We start from the raw sequence: 23,492 nt of genomic DNA on the forward strand, positions 1-23,492 counted from the left end.
TAGAAATAGTTCAATGGCCTCAAAGTCGGTATAATTAATTACAACTGGGGCTTTGATACAGTGATACTTTGAGTTTGAAAAGATTCGTGTTGTTTTAGGCCCCAAATCCTGAGTCATATTAAGCGAAATGTGAATCTGTTGGTGTTCCAGTACAATGAGTTTCAGGCCAAAGGTTTATGAACACACAGGAGAAGCCTGAGACGAGGAAGCATCTTAAAATCAGCTATAAAAGAAGAAAATGGGAGGGTTTTTTCCCTGTTAACCCTGCATTCTGGGTGGCACTAATTTGCCTCCGAAGTCCTTGGCAGCTTCACTAAATACCTACTCCTAATTATAAATGCTGTGACCTAGATGAGGGTTTGCAGGCAGAACTCTGCTACAGAAAGATTGATTTTTCCTTTCAAGCAGCCCCTCAGACTTTGCCAGGGATGTCAGCAAGATGCACCATATGGCTTGAAACACTACTTTAGGAATATATAAACTATGTTCTCTTACATGCACTCCTCAGAAGGTTTTAAGGATCAAGTCTGAGGAAAGAAGTTCTCTCTCCACACCGGGAAGATTATTTTAAGCAAAAAAAAACCAAAAAACAACCAACAAACCACCACGACCTTTGTAGCAACCGAGTCACGGCACTCTCGCTGTGGCAGACATGGCTTATCAGGAGGAAACATGCGGGGTATTTAAAGGGGTTTTCTCGATGGGTCTGGCAGAGTGAGAGTTTCTGGAGCAGACTTTTTCCGAGGCCGATCCTTGGGAACTGTTAGGAAGTCAGGAGCATCTGTGGAGAGAGGAGTGGATGGAGCACTAGATGGAGCACTGCGGGTTGAGGAAGGCATGGAAATGTTAGAGATGGATATTGCCGGTGGGAAAACCCCAATCTTCTTGTTGGTAGCTTCCTGAGTGGCTCGTTCAAACTCTCGGACTTCATCCATTGTCATGTCTTCAGCCAGAAGGAATGGAAGACAAAGGCACGTTAGAACACTTTGAATTGATTATTTCATGAGCTCAGTTAAATCACTTCCATCCAAATTCTAAATCAGGGAACGATGCTTATCTTGCATCTCATTAAGTGACTCTCCACATGAACGGCTCCCCATTGTAATGCACTGACTGAGGCACAGTGAGCACAATGGAAAGGAAACAAAGTTTTAAGGACATGAATCACGTCCTAATGCTGCTTCTGCCTGGGTCTGAGCTGAATAAGGATTGCTGCCTCTGGAAAATCCAGCTAAAGAATACACTGGGATTCACAATCAGCAGGTAGAATTTGTCAGAACTTCACACAAAGTAACACTGAAGGGGGTTTTGAGGTTTTCATTTAGGTTACGAGCCCAAACGGGTAAAGGCTTGTCGTGGGTTTATTAATCTGCTTTAATTATCAGGGTCTGGACAATTCTCGCTCCATCCACTCTCTGTGGCTGCAGCTTCGTCCACAGAGCTGAGCCCGCTTTGCTTCTGCACAACAAACCCCGAGGAATTCCCTCTCCCCTGACAAAGCCTTCCAACCTTCCATCCAGAAACTGCTCTGAAACAGCGATGGCCAAGTGACAAACCCACTGCCCAACTCCTGCGAGACGAGACTGCAGCCCCTGTGCGATGGACATCGGGATACCGGGAATGTCGCCCCGCGGGTGCCAGAGGCGTCCCGGTGCTGCCAACCCGCCAGAGGGCAGAGCGATCCCGACATGAGCCCAGCCCTGCGCAACCTTCCCGGGACAGTCCCCAGGGAGTGGCACCTGCTCCGGGCTGGGAAGCGCAGCTGAGGATCAGCCAGACCCTCCCGGACCTGCAGCTCCACGTCGGCAGCGCTGCCACAGCCGAAGGGCTGCACTGAGTGCCACGGAAAATCCGCAAATTTAAAGTATTTCATTAAACCATTTAGAGATTCTTTGAGCCCTGGACGCTAAAAAAACCAGAAACAAACCCACTAGACCTAATCAATTTAGAATTCCTGCCCATTCGTGTGTCTGAGGCACGGGACTGGCAGGGGTGATCACCAAAGTGGGACAAACCCTGCACTTCAGGGCACGGACATCCTTTAAACCTGCCCAGCTGCAGGCACGAGTCACTTGTCTACAAATGCCGTGTAGCAGCAGCTTTGCGTTGTCTTACCAGAAGATATTAAATAAATCAAAGCGTGCACGTGTCCAGCTGCCTTCGCTCTGCCCTGCGCCGACACTCAGGACCTTTCCAGCCCTCTCTGCCTCTCTGGGAGGGAGAACGACGCTGTTCTCACCTCCAGGGCTGTGCTGGCGATCACAGCTGGGCTCGGGGAGCTGTACCTGCTGCTGCCCAACCTGCTCTGGGCTGTATTTCAGCTCACCCCCTGGGGCAGTGTGCGTGTCCCTGCACTCCAGGGCTCCCAAAGCCCCCGACATGCCCCGTGCACTCGGATGTGATTCCAGTGAGGAGTTCTGGGCAACCTGAACCAAAAGCTGTCTTGGAAAAGTGAAGGGGACACGCAGGTTCCTCAGTGCATTGGCCACTAAAGTGAAATCTTGCTCAGTGGAGCCTCCAAGACTCTCCAATTCAGACACCAAATACTTGTTGACCCTCTGGTTGGCTTCTGCTTTGTACAATATGCTTTAATTTCCTTCTGCTCTGGCACACAGGCCAGTAAAACTGTCCTCACCCTGAGCTAAGAAGGCTCAGATTCTTTATATTTTTATTCCATTAATAACAACTTCTGTTCTGGCCTCAATGAGAATTGTCCTCATGGGAACTACGGATGGCACTTTCCTCAGAGCCAAACCCTGACGTGCAGAGCCACAATCCCAACTGATGCCCAGCTAAGGGGGTAACCTTGATGTCTGTGAAGCTGCTGCACCACAAACACAAGAACTGCCTTCCTGGGCACTCTTCAGGCTGGTGACAGCTGGCACTGAACAAGAACCAAGGAGGGACCTGGAGCCCTTCAGGTCTTGCCCCACTCCTTACACAGGTAAAACCATCTCTGAGTTTGACACCACAGGGAGTGGAACTAAAGGAATAATGACATTTCAAAAGCCAAGACCACTGCATCTTCTCCATCTGCAGAGAGCAACAATCCCTAATTTTAGGACTCTACACGTGGTGCTCAAATTAAGAAATTAAATACTTCTATTAAATTCCCAGAATTTCAATCCAAGAACCTACACAGAAACCTGTCCTCATCCACAAACTGCTGTTAAATACTTCTGAAAATACTCCCCACCTCGTTGTAGCTAATCAATGACAACACCAAAATTACTTAGAAAAGAGTGAACAATTCATTATTTTTTTTCTGGTTCAATAGGGAATTTTAGCAGTCCCACAGAGATTTTCCACTCTCCATGTTCCTGGCTTTTTGACTCTGAACTCCTGCAGTTTTTAACTGTTCAAAGAATAGGGGTGAAGCTCCTCTTTAACTTCCTCCTTATGCATCCAACTGAAATTTGAGCAGTGTGTTTTCCTGGCAGACAGGGAGCTGACCATGAACCCAACCCCACCCTTCCTCACACCACTGGCAGGTTTACAGGGCAAACCCAAGGCAGGATTGCACTTCATGGAGAGAGATTCTGTTCCTCCTGAAGCAAAACCTCCCCAAAACTCCACTGTCTGATCAGCAAGATCAGCTGGTTGCTCTTCTCTGGTCTGTGCAGGTGTATTAGCTGAGGATGTTTTAAAAATGGACCTACTCTTGCTTTGGCATGGCTCTCTATTTCATCCACAGCAGATGAATGTTGGTTGCAAACTTTAATGTTGGTTTTTTCATGCATATTTTTCTCGTATTCTCGAACATCATCCATAGTCATATCTGTAAAAAGTTCAAAATTGTTGGCATTTTCCATTGGTTCAGTGCAAACTTAATTTCTTTTTTTTTAAGGAGAAGGTTCTAGAGACACAAAGTCTTTCAGCAGAAGCCAACAAAGGAGTTTTTAAAAAGCAAGGAGCAACTAGCTTTATGAAAATTGCCTCATAAAGGTAGTTGTGTCAGCCAAGGAAGGTGCAAGGAGGTCAAGTCAAAGGGAGCCAGAGAACAGGAAGGAGTGGAAATTGTTCAGGAGTGTCTGTGTGACGTGAGGTGGGCAGGAAGCACTGAAGGGCAGGCCCTGGCAAAGGCCAAGATCTTCTAAGGAGATTTTAGAAGATCCCTTGGAATAAAGGATAGACACAGAATATTTTAAATACTCACTTACCTTTCCAGCACTTACTAAAGGATTTTAGGTTATCTTTGCATTGTACATCCCATAAGCAGCAAATGAGTGTCAGAGCCCACCCAGAACAGCCTGGGCTGCAACCCCACCCTGGCTCACACGGGGCATCAGTGACCACAACAACACTGCTGTAGCCTCAAGCAATGCAGTGGATTACAGGAATTAGAAATATCCTACAAATGAGGCTGATCCCAGCAGGGTCATTAGTGCCCAGGCCTGGCTGTGGCACCCAACCAGCTGTGTCTGCCCTGGAACTCCAGGCAGGGATTTAACAGGATTTGTCACCAAGCACAACTCCAGTAAAAACACAGAGAAGCCAATAACTGACTTGTGACCTTCCTCTGCTGAGTGTTCCCAAGCTTTCCATAAATCTGCCTGGGATTTAAGGAGTCAGGACAGGGATGGTGTCAGGATTCTGGGCTGCTCTTTACAAGGGTTTGTAACTTCGGAGCTTCGTAAAAACACCCATCAGCTTTTAACTCCTAACACTTAACAAGTGTTTCATTAGCACAGTCTGCTCTCAGGTGGGTGCCCCCTTGGCCAGGCCCACCGGGAGCTGCTCCTGAGGCTCCCATTTTTCTCCAGTTTATTATGTGCCACCAGGATATGCAGATTCTTGCCCCACACCTCTCCTTGCTCTGGGCTATGAGGCTCCTGCTGCATTTTATGAGGCAGCTTTTCAGGACAGACACAACCTCAGCCATTGCATCAGCAGCACAGGGTCATAACTTGTCAGGAAAAGGAAATGCAGCCTAAAATTGGGACCCAAAGGGAAGATGGGCTACCACTAACTCACACTTGTTCAGTCCTTTGCTGTTATCTGGAATGGCAAACAAGCTGAGAAGCTGTGTCAGTAACATGCTGGGATGCACTTGGCCAAGCAGAGAACATGCTCTGTATTAGTAAACACCAGTGAGGAAACAGGAGCTCCTTAACAGTAAAGCTAAATACAGTTTAGTAGATTTAATGACAAGACATTCATACTTACAGAGTCAGTAACAGCACCCAGGCAGTAATGTCCAGAACAGAACATACTGTTTATCACACAGATTATCTGGTCAGTTTAGCTGACTCCCACCAACTCCAGGTCTTTTATTTTAAAATATGTTAATAGGCACTTTAAAAACTCAATTTTTTATGCTCTATACTGAGTCTTTTTTTCTTATCTCTTTTAGCAAGGTCAGATTTTTCTGGTTCTGTACCTTGCCTGATAATTAAGCTCCTAAAAAATACACTGCATTAGTCAGCAAAAAGTCTCCCCATGACAGTAAATTCCACAAGGGGATTGTGCATCACAATATTTCATTTATGGAAAGGATATTTTTGACAGGGTGATTTCAGAGTCAGGAGGGGAAAATCTGTGGTGAGTTGTTTTTGAGCTCAATTATTTGGTTTAACTTCAGGGCCACTCATTTGGCACCATTACCAGTAACTCTGCTAAAGTGCAGCTGACACTTTGTTTCCCAGTAACACTCTCTTGTCTCACTGTACAGATATTTTGGGTAGATTTAGGGCAAACTTATGGGCTCAATTTTAACATGAAATCAGGCTCTTCATTTAAAGTTATCAGTTTCCCTGACTTTGCAGAGGGAAAAGAACAGATCAGTCTGTTTATGGCAAAAAAAACAAAAAAAGAAAAAAGAAAAAGAAAATAAAAAAATGCCCAAATTGGTGTTTCCTGAAGGAAAAGGAAGGTCTAAGTAAACATTCTAAATATATTCCTAAACTCCTGTTTTAGGTTCCAGGGCTGTCTCAGAACCTGTTTGAGGAGTCTCTGTGATTATGGGCAGGTTTAACTGAAAACATGCAAAGGGCACAAGCCCTGTGAGCTTATTTATCCAGTGTCACTGAGTCCTCTGACATCCACATTGCTCTGTCCTGCTGGAAATGCCAATTCCCAGGGCTGGCTCTGGGATTCCCAACATTTCTGCATCACGCCCAGCAGGCTTTAGGCTTATATCCATTTTTTTTTTTCAGAAAAGCTCCATATTTTCTTTGTTGCAATCCATACTAAGTTTGAAACTTTCCTAAAAAGCTGGAATTGTTTTGGATCAGAAACCTTTGGAGTTTGCAGGAGGATAAATGACTGCATGTTAATGCAGCCTTAATGTGGGGCTTTATTCAGACCTCAAGGAGGTTCTCAAGGAGGTGACTCCTGGCAGGGCAGGGGGAGGGCACTGGGGCAGGGGGAGGGCACTGGGGCAGGGTCTCTGAGCTGCTGGGCAGGGGGAGGGCACTGGGGCAGGGGGAGGGCACTGGGGCAGGGTCTCTGAGCTGCTGGGCAGGGGGAGGGCACTGGGGCAGGGGGAGGGCACTGGGGCAGGGTCTCTGAGCTGCTGGGCAGGGGGAGGGCACTGGGCAGGTTCCCTGAGCTGCAGGGAGGGAAAGGCATCCCTGGGTGCTGCCTCCTGGCTGCCCAAATCCACCCTCCTCTGGCTGCAAAGAACCTGCTGCCAGTGGGCTCCAAATGTCCCAGAGAAACAGAACACAGACACATCTCATGGAACTGTGAAGATCCCATGGCTGCTCATGAGCAACTCACAGCAGGACCTGAGGACCACAGAATCATGGAATGGTTTGGGTTGGAAGGGATGTCAAAGCTCATCCAGTTCCACCCTCTGCCCTGGGAAGGAACATCTTCCACTAGACCTGGTTGCTCCTGTCCAGCCTGGCCTTGAATCCAAAGATTGGGAGTCCACAACCTCTCTGGACATGATGGTCCCCAAAAAAGCCAATGGAAAGCTGCTGTTAATTGCCCTGAGCTTTGGCTCAGCCCTTGGGAGGAGCTGATGTGGAGCACTCACCGTACCACTCGTCCACCCAGGCGAAGGCCTGTCGGTGCCCGATCAGCAGGATGTCTCTGACCACCTGGGAACAAGGACAGGGTGAAACACCAACACAGCTCCCAGAGAGGCACCACCACTGCCCTTCAGCACCACTGAGAGGGCAGCACACTGTGGCAGGTTGGGGCCCACACAGACATGCCCTGGACAGTCAGACTTGCTGGCCCTCGAGGGCTCCCAGCCTCCCTCTGGGGGGTGATCTGTGGCCAACAGTGGGTCACAGAGTCTCTCTGTGGGTCTGCAGATCACAGATCACAGACTAGTCTGAGTTGGAAGGGAGGGTCCTGTTAGCACAGCCCTGACCAGCATGGAATTCATTGGGAATATCTATACAATCCAGTAATCCTTGGCCAATGAGACATTCTCAGTATCTTCTTTCTCCTTCTTAGTTTTTAAACATCAATACTCTGAAAACTCTTCTCCTTTGGCTCTTATGCCATTCATTAATTAATTTTTTAGTGGACTAATGGGAAAACTTTCCCACTACCTGTTTGTAAGGAATTCTGCACCTCAATACCCCATGTACATACTCAGGCATGCTCATAAATACTTCAGCTCCTGTATTTGTCACAGCACTGGAAATGTTACTGAGAGTTTTCCTCAACTTTAGGCATGAGCAGCTCTGGCCCTGTCAGGTTTGTACCCAGAGATGAACTCTCTGGCTCTGTTCCAGATCTTTCAGACCTTGGGAGAGGGTTTAGGCAGACTCAGCTGAGCTCCCAGGCCTCTCCAAAGCCACAGCCACATTCCTGGGTGTGCTCAAGTTCTGCTTATGTGAAGGGTGAGAAACAGCTCCCATTTCACTGACCTTGTGTACAAACTGCTCTACTCTGGTTTGAAGTCCCCAGACTTCAAATTTCACAGTCACAAGTTTGTAGGAACACATAATGGGCTGGTGGGTCTCTCTCCAGCCTTCTTTCAATTGGCCTCTCCCAGTCTTCTGAGACTTGAAATATTTGGGATCCTGCAAAACAAAGAAAACAGACAGGGAAATGCAGGAGGGGAAGTTGTGTTTGTCCCCTTGATAAAGTAAATGTGTTGGTGAGACATGAAATATCACAGCATGCTAACAAACTTGTTGAAAAATGAGCAGGGAGTGGAGTTAAACAAGCAGCAGGACATCCCACAGCCCAGGCCTGGCAGTGAACTGATGGCAGCACATTCCTGGAGAACACTGACCATCCCATCAGCCAGGGCTGTAGGGATATCAGTGCACTCCAGGGTTGTTTGTGGCCCTTGGGAAGAAGAAGTGGCTTCTCCAGAACCTGCTTTTCCATTCTCCCTCCCTTTCTACCCACTCCTGCCTTCCCCAAAACGAGGCCATTTGGAGCTTGGACACATCCCCCTGATGTGACCCCAACAGTGTCATTCCCAGTTTGAAGTGAACTTGTCCCAGCTGAGCAGGGAAGTCTTCCAGTTTGGCCATCTCTGCTTGTAACTGGTAATGGGCAAACACTGACTAATTTCAACTCTGGCTCTCTTTCACAAACTAGAAAATCGAAGAAATTGGAGTTGAAATTACAACATAATTTCATAAAGCTATTAAAAACATTAGTTAATCATTAAAGTTACTTTTATCTGTGCAAGATGCAGTTTTATGTATCAAAGTGTTATTTTCCATATTGGTACAATTCCATTTCCCTTTATGTCCAATCCTGCTAATTATATCTTGTAAATAGCAATAATTTACAGTAAAGCATTGCCTTTCAGAACTTGACAATAATGTCATTTCAGAAAATCCACAGTGGAGCTCCTAAAATGTGTCCTCAAGAATAACCAGCAGTGCTCAGCTGTGCTCTTTCCCCAGAGCTGAGGTCTGGGAGGATCCTTTGTTATAAAAGCAGTTAAACATATATTTAAAGATGTGCTTAATTATATATTATATTGAAGACAATCAGGAGAAAAACTAACAAAAATTGGTAAGACTATTGTGATCTTGATTTCTTTAATTCAGTGGGACTTCCTGTACCATTCAGCATTCCTGTTTTCCAGTGTTTATCTCCTGACTTGGCTTCTGGTTTTATCCATAAACTGAAGCTCTGCCATTACAGCTCCTCTACAAACCCCTAATGAGGTGACAGTCTTTCCTCTCTGTGAAAGTCACTGCTTTTATTGCTGACACAGCCTTTGCTAAGTGGAGACTTTGGGCTCACAGTATAATAAGGTTTCAGTGTTAAATCACCATAAAAACAATCCAATGTCATCATATATCAGAGCAGCACCTTCCTGCTCATGGTCACATGCTCTGCCAGCTTCTCAGCCAGCACTGCAAAACCCCAGATGGGAATGGATGTTTTCTGGTTCAAAGAGTGGTTTTGTAATTGATCATTGCCTGAAGCAATCAATAGAAACATAATACTAATAAAAAGACAAAAGGGAGGGACTAAGACATAACAGAAAGATGTAACATTCTGGTAGGTTGTTCCATGAATAAAGAAATAATTACAGAAAACATGGTTTCAAACATTCCTGCAAAATATTCCAGTGTAAAGTGTTTCTAAAAGGGAGGGGAGTTTGCTGTAGGGCAGGGTCTGCTGTTCCTGACACACACAGTGCTGGTGTGACAGAGCCATGGCCTTGATTCAGGTACTCACTTTAATAATTCTGAGTGTTGCACTTTATATCCCTTCAGAGTTCACCTGATCTGAAATGGAATAACTTCAGTGCAGTCCAAAGGGATTTAATGTAATCAATTTGAGTCAGTATCAAGTACTGAGACTTCACAAACATGAATGAAATCAAGAGTAACTGCCCTGCAGCTCTGCTCAGTCCCAGGTTTATCACCTGCACTTGTTTGGTTTGGTGACCTGAACCAGGCAAGGGTGGGAAACACCCTCTGACTGCAGAGCAACTCACCCCTGACACCCTCCCAGCTGCAAACTCCCCTGAGAGCAGCCAGAGGTGGCACCTTTGTGCCCCTTGGTCCAGTCCCCTCCTCCTGAAGGACAGGAGGATCAGTCACAGCTTGGCTGGACAGCTCCAACCCAGCCCAGACTGTGCCTGCCCCTTTGGGCAACTCAGAGCCAGGAGCCCTCAGGGCAATTCCTGCCTTTCTGAGAGCATTAGCACATTGATACTTCAAACCTCCAGGCTGAGGAAGGGAGGCAGAACTCAGAGCAGCAGATTTCCAGACTGCTGTGGGAAAGATGGAGGTGCTGATGAGCTTCTCCCAAGCTCAGGGAGCTGAGGCTCCAAAGGCTGCACAGAAGCCAAGCAGTGGGACACAAAGCACTGGGGAAAGGGAACTGGGAGTTGAGTCTCTGGGCCACCAATTTGAAGGACATGAAACATTTGACAGAGCTGAGCTGTTATTTGTATCATCACTAAACCAAACATCACTGGCCTTTTTACCCAGATGCTAAAAATTGAGGGGTTTAAAAACATCTTGAACTATTTTAGACACAAATTCTGCCTCAGCCATTCTTGAGCCATGGCCCATACAGGGGCAGAACCTTTATATTCCTCTCTGTACTTTGCATGTGTTCACCCTTTCCTAGGCCTGTGCCAGAGGGACTGTGGTGGGACCAGCACTGCCCATCCTCTGCTCTTCAATGCTGCCCCAAAGTCCTTTGAAATCAGGGAGAACTGGGACATGAAAGAATTTTAGTGCCTAACTCGTGGGATCAAATTCCCAGACTAGGATTCCCAGCCTGGAATCCTTCCTGCAATTAGGCATAGAAGATCCTTCTGAACCAAAAAGCCAAAGCCATGAAGCAGGGCTGATACTTTACCATTAAAAACAAGCAGAAAAGACACTGAGACCTCTCTTCTCATGGCACATGTGTTTGAAACTTTGCTGCCCAGGACCAGAAACTGGGCAAGCTGAGCTTTGCTCTGACCCCACTTTTATGTTATTATTTAGCTAATTATTTTTGTGTGTGCCTTATTTTTGCTCTCAGCCACCCATGCCCTCCTTCCTAGAGAAGCCACCATGCAGAGAACACTGACTCTATCCATCATTTTGCCCTTAATTTCTCTACTGGCAAACCCCTCAATCTGTTTCCAATGTAATGGCATAGCTAAAATCTTTTTGTTTAAATAACCTTCTCGTCCTTTTATCAGACACAATTTATTAGGAAAGCCCATCTGGCAAATCCTTTTGCAAGAGGAGCAAAACCTCCTCTGTATTTGCAATACATTATTGCCAGGTGCAGAGTGATTTAAAAATAGCCCTTCTGCCAACAGAGCAGAAACAGCAGAGCCCACGAGCTGGGCTTAGCTGAGAATAAAATGTAAAATCACAATAATAACAATAATAACAAAAATAAAAGCCCAGTGTGCTGGAGATGGGTTCAAACATAACACTCTCCCAGGGTTAGACCAGGAGTCCTGGCTCAACATGGTTAGTGGTGGAAAGTCTCTTATTCAGCATTCAGCATTTATTTACTGAACTTTCCTCATGGACTGTGGATGTCACAGCACAAGCCATGGAACTGGAACCCCTCTCAGGGAGGCAAACACCAGCTCAGCTCTGGGTGGTGGCAATGCCTTTACAGAGTTAATTCTGAAATGCTGCTTTGTACTTAAATAATGAAATATATTTGTCCATTAGAGAAAACCTCCCAGTGTGCACGGGCAGGTTTGCCCTCAGCTCTGCCCTGGTACCAGACATAGTTTTAGCCTTTCCCATATGCCAGGAGGCTCTGGGACACTGCCAGCCTTGTCACCCACCTGCCTGGACAGTCCCTTGGTGTTTGTGTGGCCACCTCAGCCTGGGCAGAGGTCCCCAGACAGGACAGGCTGCCAGGGGTGAAATGCACCCTGCTCATGCCTCCTGTTCCTCACTGGAGTGCCCACATGTCCCTGAGACAGATCCTTCCTTCCTTCCTTCCTTTTAATGTCTGGATTCATTTTTCAGACTCCTATTGCAATATCGTGGTGCTTTTGAAGTGCAGTCAATTTTTTTCCTCTTTAAGCTGAAGACCCTTTTGTTTGATCCTGAATTTCAGAACCAATCCTTCATGGGCTTAACACCTGTGATCTGGCACTGCAGCACCAGCTGGGGCTGTTAGGGTTTGGATTTCAGCTCTTACAGCCAGAGCTCAGGAAAGATTTGTTGATGTAAAGATGTTACTACAGACATTCATGGAGAGCCATTTTTTAAGGTGGTTTTTTTTTTGAATTTCCATTAAAATGTGTTTTCTGGAAGATCCAGCTAAGTCCTTTAGAACTGCAAATATTAGGACAGTTCTGAGGTGTTAAATGATAATCCAGCCAGGTTTATATAAACTCAACTGAAGTGAGCAAGGGAAAGGAAACATCAATGTTTTTGTTCCATCCTGCACTGAACTCCTGTGCTGACATGGTGCCCACAGTGGGGCTCAGCCAGGGGATTATTCCAGCTCCTGTCACTCCAGATGTGCCAGAGGTTGTGTCACTGAAAGCACCTGGACCTTAAAAAGCTGGACAGTGCTGCTGTGCTGAAGGAAAAACCCAGCAGTGGGAGAGGAAAACTGCAGCAGCTGCAGGAAATGTGTGTTTGGAGGTAGCCTGGAAAGTTTATTCCATTTGTCCAGCTCTCTGCTGCTGTGTCATAAACAGGAAATGAACCATTGTTCATCCTGAGCGCTGGAATCCGCCTGCACAGAGCGGTGTGAGGAGCTCCTGCCCTGGGAGTGTGACCCTGCAGGGGTCATTCCCTGGGGCTCAGCCTGAGCCTCCTGGAGCTCACACCAGTGTGTGTCCACATGGGCACCTCACCAGGGCTGGGGAGGCACATTCGGGGCTGGTGGAGTCACAGGGAATGACTTACAAACTCCTCTCCCTGCAGGCTGGGACATGCCCTGGGCAGGAGCACAGAACTCTGCAGTCACAGAATCACAGAATCAGCTGGGTTGGAAAAGACCTCTGAGATCATCAAGTCCAACCCTTGGGCCAACCCCACTGTGATCACCAGATCATGGCACTCAGTGCCACGTCCAGCCTCATCTTAAACACCTCCAGGGATGGGGAATCCACCCCCTCTCTGGGCAGCCCATTCCAATCCCTGAGCACTCTCTCTGCAAAGAATTTTTTTCTCATCTCCAACTTCAATTTCCCCTGGCAGAGCTTGAGCCCATCGTGCCCCCTTGTCCTATTGCTGAGTGCCTGGGAGAAGAGACCAACCCCCACCGGGCCAGAACTTCCCTTCAGGCAGTTCCAGACAGTGCTGAGGTCACCTCTGAGCCTCCTCTTCTCCAGGCTGAACACCCCCAGCTCCCTCAGCCTCTCCCCACAGCACTTGTGCTCCAGTCCCTTCTCCAGCCATGCAATGTGTGCATTCAGGTTTGGAACACACGTGGCTCCTCACAGACCTCTCAGCTTGGGTGCAGGGTCAGGTCACTCCATTTGGAACCTCACATTCAACCTTCTTAGAAGTGTAAGGAGTTTTAGCTCCATGCCTGTAAAAACCCCCTGTCTTTAAGATGTGGCTTCTTCACAATGGAGTTTGTGGATGGCCATGAAGTTCCAATGACGTCACCTGCTTTGGGGCACCTGAATTGCTTCCACAAGGGCAGGAATGAGTCCCCTCCACAGGGACAGAGGTGGCCTCTCTAAGTGTGTAACAGCCCCCAGAGCTGCCTCCTGCCCCACTGTTGGCTCTGTGATTCCAGCCTTTCCCAAGCACTGACAGCTCTCCATTCCTGAGGGAACCTCAATCCCTGGGATGATTCTGTTCAAGAGATCCCTCAGCATCCCTGGCAGAGGCTCCCTTAAAGTGTTCCTCAATGAAACAACACTCTCCTTGAGCCTCCAGCTAACTTGATCCTTCACTTCTCAATTTTAGTTAATATTTAGAAGGAGAGAAAAGCAAATATGCACAAAGTTGAATTCAATCATTTCCCTTCAACCACCAGGACATTTTCACAGAACACTCTCCCCCTCCCACCAGCACCAGCACCAGCACCAGCACCAGGCAGAATGAGCTCTGCAATTCCAGTGGAATATTCCACTTAGGAGGATGGTTCAAACATTTTGTGTGTTCAGGTGTGAGTCATTAGTAGGGAAATGAAAGTGGAAGGTGGTGACTGTCCCTCCACCATCAGGTTCATCAGCACCAACACAGAGCAAGTGGTGTGGGAAGGGTTTAAATTATTGAAGCCACTCTCTAATGTACAGCAATAGAGCAAAATAATGACATTTGCTGTTAAAACCCAAAGTATATTTTTAATTGAGGAGGGATGAGCTTCCATCAGGGTGTAAAGAAATTAAAACTCATTTTTAGAAGCTGCCAAGCACAGTGACCCTGCTACAGAACTTGCTTTATTTTAAGCCTGTGAGAGAGCCCCTGAAATGCAGAGATTACTGACATGCCTGAAGTGAAAATCGTTCCCTTTGGGCTCCCTGGGTGGGAGTCAGGACATTTATCCTGTTGGATCTAATTGTTCCATCCTGAGGATTGCACTGTGCTTTTAATCTTTAAACTTAGTAGCAGTTCAGATTACAAGAGCCAAAAGCAGCCAAATTGTTGTTATTAGTGCAACTAAAATGCCTTTCCAAAGCTTACACTGACTGGGTTTAGTTATCTCTGAAGCTGCTGCTGTTTGGGAAACACAGACCCCTCCTCATTTGCATGGAATGACTTTTTCATGCTGTTCTGATTGAAAACAGCTGGAAATTACATTTACAAACATGAAAAATCGTTTTATAGTGCCTAAATTATGTAAAGAGGCCTCATCAGAAACGGGGATTTGGCTTCATGTTCATCACAGGGTAGCACAAAACCCCATAGTTTGTAAACTTTGGAAGAGATACTGTTTTCAGCAATTATTAATTGACTCTCAATTCCAGCATGTGCACAGTTAAGTGCTAAAGGTGTTCTTACTGTTCTGTGTGAATTCTAAACCAGGATTTGGTAGTCAACAGACAGATCATCCATCAGGACAGAAAAAAACAACAGATGCTGGGCTATTTTAGTTGTTTCAACCCATATAAAATTCCATTTTGCTTGGATTTCAGTCTCTGGATTTGCCTTGAAAATAACAACAAGAAGACTCTTTTCTCCCTTAAGATGAGGATGGTTTACTATCTCATGAGATTAAAGATATGGAAATCAGGCTTGATAGCTGGCTCTTAAAAACAGGCAGGGAAGTTGCAGAACTGGGTGTCACCTTTGCTTCCAGTGTCTGGAGTGCACAGAGTGAGAGCAGAAATGCCCCAGGAGCTCTTTAATAAAGCACAGTCAGATGCTGACCCATTCCAGAGCAGCTCATTCCCAAATGGAGCCAGAATTGTGGGGCTCAGAGGTGGTGATGGGACCCATCAGCTGTTTGATGAGGTGTTATATAATTTTGGTACTAAATAGATGGGTTTCATTATCTAAGGCAACTAATAATGTTCTTTTTCATTCTCCTGTAGACCCAATTTTGGTTTATGACCTGTACATAACATTTGAAATAGGATCTATAAATGGAAGATAACAAGTACTCGACTTTTTTAGTCTGAAAATCGTGTCTCCTATAGTATAGAAATACATCCATTGGCAAGTCTTCACTTTTTATCCTAAAAATGAATCTGTAGTCTCATTTTATATAGACAAACAGCTGCCACACTCAGTGCCAGCTATGAATATAGACTTGGCTCCAGAGACAAATCATATCTCCAGAATTAAATGCGAGCACAGATCCCACCACTCCCCTCGAGCTGCTCGTTGTGAACCAGCCTCTTCCACCTCTGAGATTCAAACACTGAGACCTCATCCCCACTGGCTTGGTGGCTGCTGGTTCCAAACTCTGAGCTGCTCTGACTCAGAAGAACAGGCTCTGCAGGATGTGCTCCATCAAAAATACATGGGAGAGAGTTCCGAGGGGATTTGGGGCGGGAGGCTGTGCCTGCTGCCACTGGTGCTTCCTGGCAGATCTGCTGCACTCTGCATGTGCTTCAGTCCCTCCTGGGCTTGTGGCACCCTCCCCCTGGGGCAGCTGTGCCCCAGCCCCACTGTCACTGCAGCACTTTGCTGGGCTGGGGCACCTGGCAGGGCTCACTGCTTGGGGTGGGATGGGAATCAGGACAATGGGGAAGTTTCAGAGTGAGCTTCAGAATTCAGAGAAAAGGCCTTTCCTACTTTGGATTCATTCAGCTGGATGTCATAGAATCATAGAATGGATTGGGTTGGAAAAGACCTCCCAGATCATCAAGTCCAACCCTTGGGCCAACTCCAGTCCCTTTACCAGATCATGGCACTCAGTGCCACGGCCAAGCTCAGCTGAAAAACCTCCAGGGATGGGGAATCCACCCCCTCTCTGGGCAGCCCATTCCAATGCCTGAGCACTCTCTCTGCAAAGAATTTTTTTCTGCTCTCCAACTTCAATTTCCCCTGGCAGAGCTTGAGCCCATCGTGCCCCCTTGTCCTATTGCTGAGTGCCTGGGAGAAGAGACCAACCCCACCTGGCCAGAACTTCCCTTCAGGGAGTTCCAGACAGTGCTGAGGTCACCTCTGAGCCTCCTTTTCTCCAGGCTGAACACCCCCAGCTCCCTCAGCCTCTCCCCACAGCACTTGTGCTCCAGTCCCTTCTCCAGCCTCGTTGCTCTTCTCTGAACCTGCTCCAGCCCCTCAGTATCAAAGGTCTGGTACAGGATGATTTGTGGTAATGGTAGGAAAGCATTTTGAAGGGAACCATCCACAAAGGAAGTGTCAGGGAACTGCACAGAGGCTGCTGCTGCTTCCCCTCTGCTCAGCAGCTTTGGGGACACTACTGACCAGCAAGATCTCAGATCTGCTCCCTGTGCAGGCTTTCCTCAGCCTCTGACACTCCTCCCTCCCCACTGCACAACCAGCAGTGTCTCACCTCGGACTCCTTGTAGTAGCGCTCGGGGATCTCGTCGCTGGCGATGTCGATGAAGCAAACCTCCCTCTCCAGGTCTTTGGCCTCCTTGTCAAAGATCTGCAAGAGTTACAGAAATTCGAGGCTGTTACAGAACAACACCTCACCAAACCCACCTGCAATGGTGGTTACAGGCAGCCTCAGGGACCTGCAACACACTGTGGTTTAGGCTTGTGCCTGAACAGCTTTGCCTCAAGTCTTTGCAGGGACATGGACATGGTCACGTCCCACACATCGTGCTCAGCACTTCCTGCTCCCACTGCTCTCCTTCCCTGGGCTTTGGGGAATGCAGACTCTGGTTACAAACAGTGAACTCAACACTCAGACTGGTTTTACCATGTTCTCCAATCCTTGCCCAGAGCCCAGCGCTGTGTCCAGCCCAACCCTCTGCACTGGGGGTGTCACTCATAGCGACCTGCAGGTGTTGGCTGGGAACACTCAGCCTAAAACACTGTCACACTGAGAACCAAAATGTTGGTTGAAGTGCCCCAGTGAGAGCTGCAGGCTCTCCCTCTCCATCTGTGCACACACAGAGCTCATCTCCATGTCAGCCCTCCAGCACCTGGTGTGGAACCCCAGGTCTCGTTCCATGCAAGGCAAACAGCGGGGCTGTTTGGAAAATCCAGGTCATGTGCAGCTGCAGCACAGTCTCCTCCTGTGCCTGTGTCCTTAATTTAATTATTTAGGCATCTCAGTGACCCATGTGACTTACACTGTGTCTGCAATTCACTTCTCTCCTGATTCTGAGACGTGGAAATAGAGCTGAGGCAAAAGGCTCCTGTGAATTAGTGCAGTGAAATTCAGGGAAGTTGTGCCCCCACTGTCAGGATCAGTAACAAGCTCAGGATGTGCTTTATCCTTTGGGGCACAATGTTCTATAGCTGACATTTCCAGGAAGCATAAATATTTTTGTTTTCCTTTTTTTTTAATTTCCTCTTTAAATAAATGCAGTGAATGCTCTGCTGATTTAATTTCGTCCTACAGGAACAGTTAAAAATACAAAATGCCAGCAACTCTTTGGTAACAAGAACATGACTTTATTATTTCTGAAAGCCAGGGAGCTGCCCATTTAAAGCACTTGAAGTGAGCAGGGGACTGCAGAGGACACAGGAACCAGCTGGCAAGGAGAATGTTGCTCAGGAAATCATAATTCAAATACAGGAAAAGCTGAGCTTTGACTCTCAAATTTTAACTGGTCTTGGTAGTGAATGGAATAGACACCTCTGAATGCTCACTGAGAGGGGTGTCACATGTTCACACCCCCAAAACTGCAGAAGAACTGAAGAAGAGAAACTCTAGCCTGGTTTTATTTGTGAACTTATTCCCCTTCTCCAACCCCTGTTTTGTAAAGAATGGTGGTGATTTGAACCAAGCACTGGGGTGCTCCTTCTCTGCACTGGGTGCACTGCTGGAAATCACTGCTGTGCTAATATTTACAATATAGGTTCCTTTTTATGACCTTCCTTGCTTGCTTTTTCCCTAACAAATTCAGAAACACAGAGCAGCTCACAACGAAATAAGTGGGACTATTTCTGGAACAAGATGCTTTTCACCATAATCTCTACAAAATAATGGAGATTGCTCTTAAATGGACATTGCCAGGTCAGCTGAGGCTCTGAATCTGCCCCTGGTTTAGGTACAAGCCTCATAAATTTAAGCACATGCAAATCTCTGCACATTTGCAAAGCCCTAAATGGGGATTATTTCCAACATCTCATCCAAAGAAATGTGCCCTGCTCTGTCCCAGGCTTGAGCCACGTATTTCACCTCATTTGGAACATAGTCCTAAATTCTTTTTCTCTCTCTCTCAAGCTGTGATGGAAGTGGGGATGACAGATGCCTTTGCCAATCTGTCACAACCAGGAGGAATTTTCCAAGCACTCCAACGATGCCTGATTTGCAGCCCAGGCTGTCTCTGCCCATTTCTTCTATTCCACAGGTTTGCTGAAGGACATTCTCACTTCCCTTTGCCTTTAGAACTTGTTGTCTAATTTATGCTCTTCCCCTTCTCAGATTGTCCTCACAAGATTTGCAGCTGGAGATTTAATCTTCTCATTCCATCAGCAGTGGAAAATAAGAAGTCATTAGAGAACAAGACTGATTTCTTTCTTAGCTCTGATTCTCTTATTGCCTCTCCCAGCCCCAGAGTCTGGGATTGCCTGAAACCCTGTGGGGAGAGCGGGTTTATTGTGGTTGTGATCAAAGAGACTAGAGAAATTTCAAAAGTTTTAAGGGAAAAGATTAAAGGCCACAAAAAGAAGCATAAGGCTCCCAATCTGTGCAACTGTCTTTGCAAATGTGCAGAAACTGAATGGTGAGAACAATCTGTATCCTTAAGAAGATGATGTAGAAAGGCAGAATATTAAATATTATATTGGAAAGGACTGGACAGGCTTTACATTTGGAAGCCAAGCAATTAATTGAGATTGAAATACACAATCAAATGGAAAACAAAGAGCAACATTCAGGCTGAAATGTCCTTTTTGCTGTGGGTTTTGGTGGCATTTTAGGGGGGGACTGTGACAGCTTTTTCACAACAAACATTTATATGCTTCCTCTTCCTAAGAGGAATGGAAACTCAGAGTGGTTTAGACTGAATCACCCACAGAAGGACAGAAAGTGGATGAAAGGTTTCAACTGGGTTTTCTCTACGATTGCCAATAGATTCTTCTGGTGAAGACAAAACACCCGACAAGCCCAACCAACCAAAGCACACAAACCCCCTCTGGAGATGATTCCAGTACCCAGGAAAGACAGCCAGCACAGGGTCCTGCAGAAATGCAAGCCCTGATGTGCTCAAATTTCCTTCTTTGTTTCCCTCTTGACCTACAACGACTTCTCCTTCCCTGGTGGCCACAGCCAGGACAGAAAGTCAGGTCAGGAGACCATGGCAAGTTAGCAACAAATTTAACACATCTTTTCTACAGGCTTCTCTCCCATTTTCCTTCCTTGCCTTCTCTTTTCAGAAAAGTTGCTGGCTTCAATTCCATTCAGATTTACCATAAAAGTGAAAGCTCTGCTGCCCTGGGTTGGATGTAACCTGGGTTGGATATAACCTGGGTTGGACATAACCTGGGTTGGATGTAACCTGGGTTGGATGAAACCTGGGTTGGATATAACCAGGACAAACCCAGGTGCTGCTGAGCCCACTGATCCCACCCCCACTGGCAAACTCCTCGCTCCTCTGCACCTCTAGGAGGTCTCCCATCTGTGCCTCTGACCTGGCTTTGATTTACAATAAATAATTCTCTCTTGTGATGTTTTTTTCTGCCCCCAAGAGCAGAGGAGCCATCCAAGGGGTTACCAGCTGGGAAAGGTGCTTGACTCTGTTATTGTTACAAAATGAGTTTATTCCCAGCCCAGACACAAGGAGTTTGTGGTCAGAAGCCTCTAATGAGGCAGCTAATTCATGTCAGGGGTGTGATTGCAGCAGGGACTGCAAGAATAATCCTTTTTTCCATTAAAAAAGGCACAAAACCTGCTCTCCACCCTGAATTCTGCTCTCTGAGGCTGCCATGGCAGAGCCCCTGGTCATGAACTGCTGCAGCTCCTGGGGCAGGTTGTGTCACTGCAGCTCTCATTTTCCTGAAGAAAAACATTCTCTAAAGCAAAAGAACTTGACCCATGGGGTTTATTCAGTGTGCCACTCTCAGTAAGTCGTGCTCCAACCTCTGCTACCTCCCAAGCCCCTTTATTTGCTTTGGAGACTGACTTGGGCAAGGATCACAGGAATTGGCTGATTTCAAACCTGTTCACTGGTAAAACTGTCTCGGTGCACACACAAAATTGGGAGCAATTCTCCTATGGACAAAGGCTGAATCTCCCTGTGAGAGGAGAAAATTTGGCTGCCTGAACTGCCAGAATATCCCAGCCTGCTGCACAGGGGGAGAGGCACTCACATATTTATGTGCAGCCCTTTGGCTCTCCAAGGCACAACTCCCTTGTTATTCCAGCTCTCACAAAATATCTCATTTAGATTTGTACTTTCTGGAGAGAAAAATGGATTTTTATGTAATTAAGCCAAAGTAGCTTTGCTTCCAGGACCATAACAGACCATCTATAATATTTACTGGGATTATTTTTTTAAGTCACATCTAGTTCAAGTGCCAGATTTACTCACTCACTTCGGTGGTTCATTTAGAAAAATCAAACTGTAGAGGCACAACCACTTCCCCTGTTCCCACCCCCTGTCAGTGTGGGCCCTGTCACATGTTCTGCCATGGCCATATGTGCTCGGGACACAGATCTGCAGTTCAGCAAAGAGGGAGCTCTGCACACAGGAGCAATTCCAGGCTCACCTCTCCTCCTGTTTGCCTGGGTTATTTTGAGAATTATTAGAGGGGGAAAGCTTCACAAAATCATGATTTTTCATTGCAAATTATACAGGAGACAATGGATACTTAATAGCATTATAGAGGAAAAGTCCAGGTGCAAATAAACCCACACTCAGGGTGCCCCTGGCTCTGACTTTGCCATATCCTGAGTGATGCCCAGCAATGCTTTTGACAGTTTCCAGAATGAGATCCTGCTGTGCAGTGAGGCTAAACCAGGGCACAGCTGAATCCTTTTCAGCTTAAATCAGTGTTTCAAGGCAGTTGCCTTAAATAGTGAATTTACATTTAATTTCCATGTGCTATATTCAAGTTTGTTACAACCCAGTTCCATGTTACTGAGACAGGAGATAAAAATAGGGAAAAAACCCACCCTAAACCCAACCCAACTAGACATGGATTTTTCTTGTGAGCTGCCACAGCTAAAAATTATTTTACTTTATTTTAATAATCAAGATCCAGCCATTGAGTTTTCCAGAGAAAAATGTTCTGCTACAAAGAGCAAAGCACTGGAAGATTTACATGCAGTGAATTTCCATTATTGACAACCTTTGGATTATTTTACAAGCTGTACACTTTGCTTTTCCCAGACACCATCAGATGGCAAAAATTCACTGCCCAAATATCAGCAGCAATTAATTCTGTTACTGAAAAACAAAACAAAACAAGCCAACAGAAATCAGTCAAACATAATGACCCTTTCTGCAACAAACAGGAAAACCAAGTCTGTGAATCAGTGTTTGTTTGAACAGTGTCTGTCCTCACCCTGCCCTCCCTCTACCTTCAGGTACAAACTTTTCAGCCCTTTTCCCAGGATTGGAGTGTGGCATCCAAGGAACTTGTGGAGCTGCTGTGTATGGATTGCTGTGCATGGATTGCAGCATCTCTGGAGCCACATGGTGGGGGCTGTGGGACAGCCCAGCTCAATGCCATGCACAGGGGGTGCTTTCCTCTCTGAAAACCCAAGCCCTGTGTCTGGAGTCATGTGGTGGGGGCTGTGGGACAGCCCAGCTCTCTGCCATGCACAGGGGGTGCTTTCCTCTCTGAAAACCCAAGCCCTGTGTCTGGAGTCATGTGGTGGGGGCTGTGGGACAGCCCAGCTCAATGCCATGCACAGGGGGTGCATTCACAGAATCCCAGACTATTCTGAGCTGGAGGGACCCCCAAGGATCATCGAGTCCATCTCTCAAGTCAATGGCCCACACAGGGGATTGAACCCATGACCTTGGCATTATCACAACCAAGTTTTAACCTCTCTAAAACCCCAAAAACCTGTGTCTGGAGCCACAGGGTCGGGGCTGTGGGACCAGCCCAGCTCTCTGCCATGCACAGGCTGTGCATTCCTCACTGAAACCCCAAAAACTGTGTCTGGAGTGTACATGGAAATGGTAAGAACAAGAGATGGGAGGAGTGACTCGAGTTGGACTCGATGATCCTGGTGGGTCCCTTCCAACTCAGAATAGTCTGGGATTCTGTGATTCTGATTCTGAGAGTGAGAGCAAGACAGCAGTTAGACCAAAACCAGCCCTGTGTGGCACAAATACTGACCCTTCAATGGACTGTGAAGGGAAAATACCTGCCCAAACCCAAGAACAGGCTGGGGCAGTGTGCCCATGGCAGGCTCACACCCACTCACACCCAGACCAGCACAACCCCTGCCTGCATCCCTGACCAGTTCACTGCTTAGACAACCTGCAGAATTCTCCTAGATGTGCCTCATGGCTTCAATATTCCAAACACAGATTTGTGTATGGATATTCCAACTCCCTCAGTGCTGATTTTCCCTGTGGGAAGGGCAGTGTTGGTTCCTCTGCACTTCCACCCCTGGCTGGGGCTCCCTCTGCAGCCCTGAGGGACAGACCCAGCTCAGGGAGCAACGTTTTCATGTGCTCTACACGTGCCACCTGTTGTGTGATTTGCATTGTACACAACACCCTCATTTTTAGACATTTTAAAATAAAAGCAAAATCAAAATAAAATTGCTCTTTAAACGGAGAACTTGACTTTTTAAAAGCCCTGGAGGAGCAAACACTCCTGCCCTGGCTCACTGGTTCCAGCACTGTTACCAAAGCCATAAAGCTGCAAGGCAGCAGGGACAATATTTGATGTACTAACGTGTTCATCCAACACTGGCTCTGGTTTTCCAAGGCCAGAGTTGCCATGGAACATCCACTGTGATCCAGCAGGATCAGCTGAAACCACAGCTGGATGGATTTATGGGTCTGCACTGCCACAAAGGTCTTACCTCAATAAAGACATTTATTGTCCATTTTTCTTTCTGTCAGTGCATTTGTGCAAATCAAGTGCAAACTTTAACAGATTGGAAAAATAGTGGTA

General features: G+C 46.8%; 1 protein-coding gene across 1 annotated transcript in view; it reads right to left on the minus strand.

The window, feature by feature from the left end:
* Positions 1–852: 852 nt before the first annotated feature.
* PITPNC1 (phosphatidylinositol transfer protein cytoplasmic 1) overlaps positions 853–23,492 on the minus strand; it is a 74,229-nt gene continuing 51,589 nt past the window's right edge. The window contains exons 6-10 of the mRNA XM_071573418.1: positions 16,789–16,884; positions 7,830–7,985; positions 6,983–7,046; positions 3,660–3,778; positions 853–943 (exon numbers count right to left, since the gene is read on the minus strand). Of these exons, the coding sequence (XP_071429519.1) occupies positions 938–943; positions 3,660–3,778; positions 6,983–7,046; positions 7,830–7,985; positions 16,789–16,884 (441 nt within the window). The 3' untranslated portion in view covers positions 853–937. The remainder of the gene's footprint in view (positions 944–3,659; positions 3,779–6,982; positions 7,047–7,829; positions 7,986–16,788; positions 16,885–23,492) is intronic.

This window comes from Pithys albifrons, chromosome 19 (assembly GCF_047495875.1).
Source record: "Pithys albifrons albifrons isolate INPA30051 chromosome 19, PitAlb_v1, whole genome shotgun sequence".
NCBI classification, from domain to species: domain Eukaryota; kingdom Metazoa; phylum Chordata; class Aves; order Passeriformes; family Thamnophilidae; genus Pithys; species Pithys albifrons.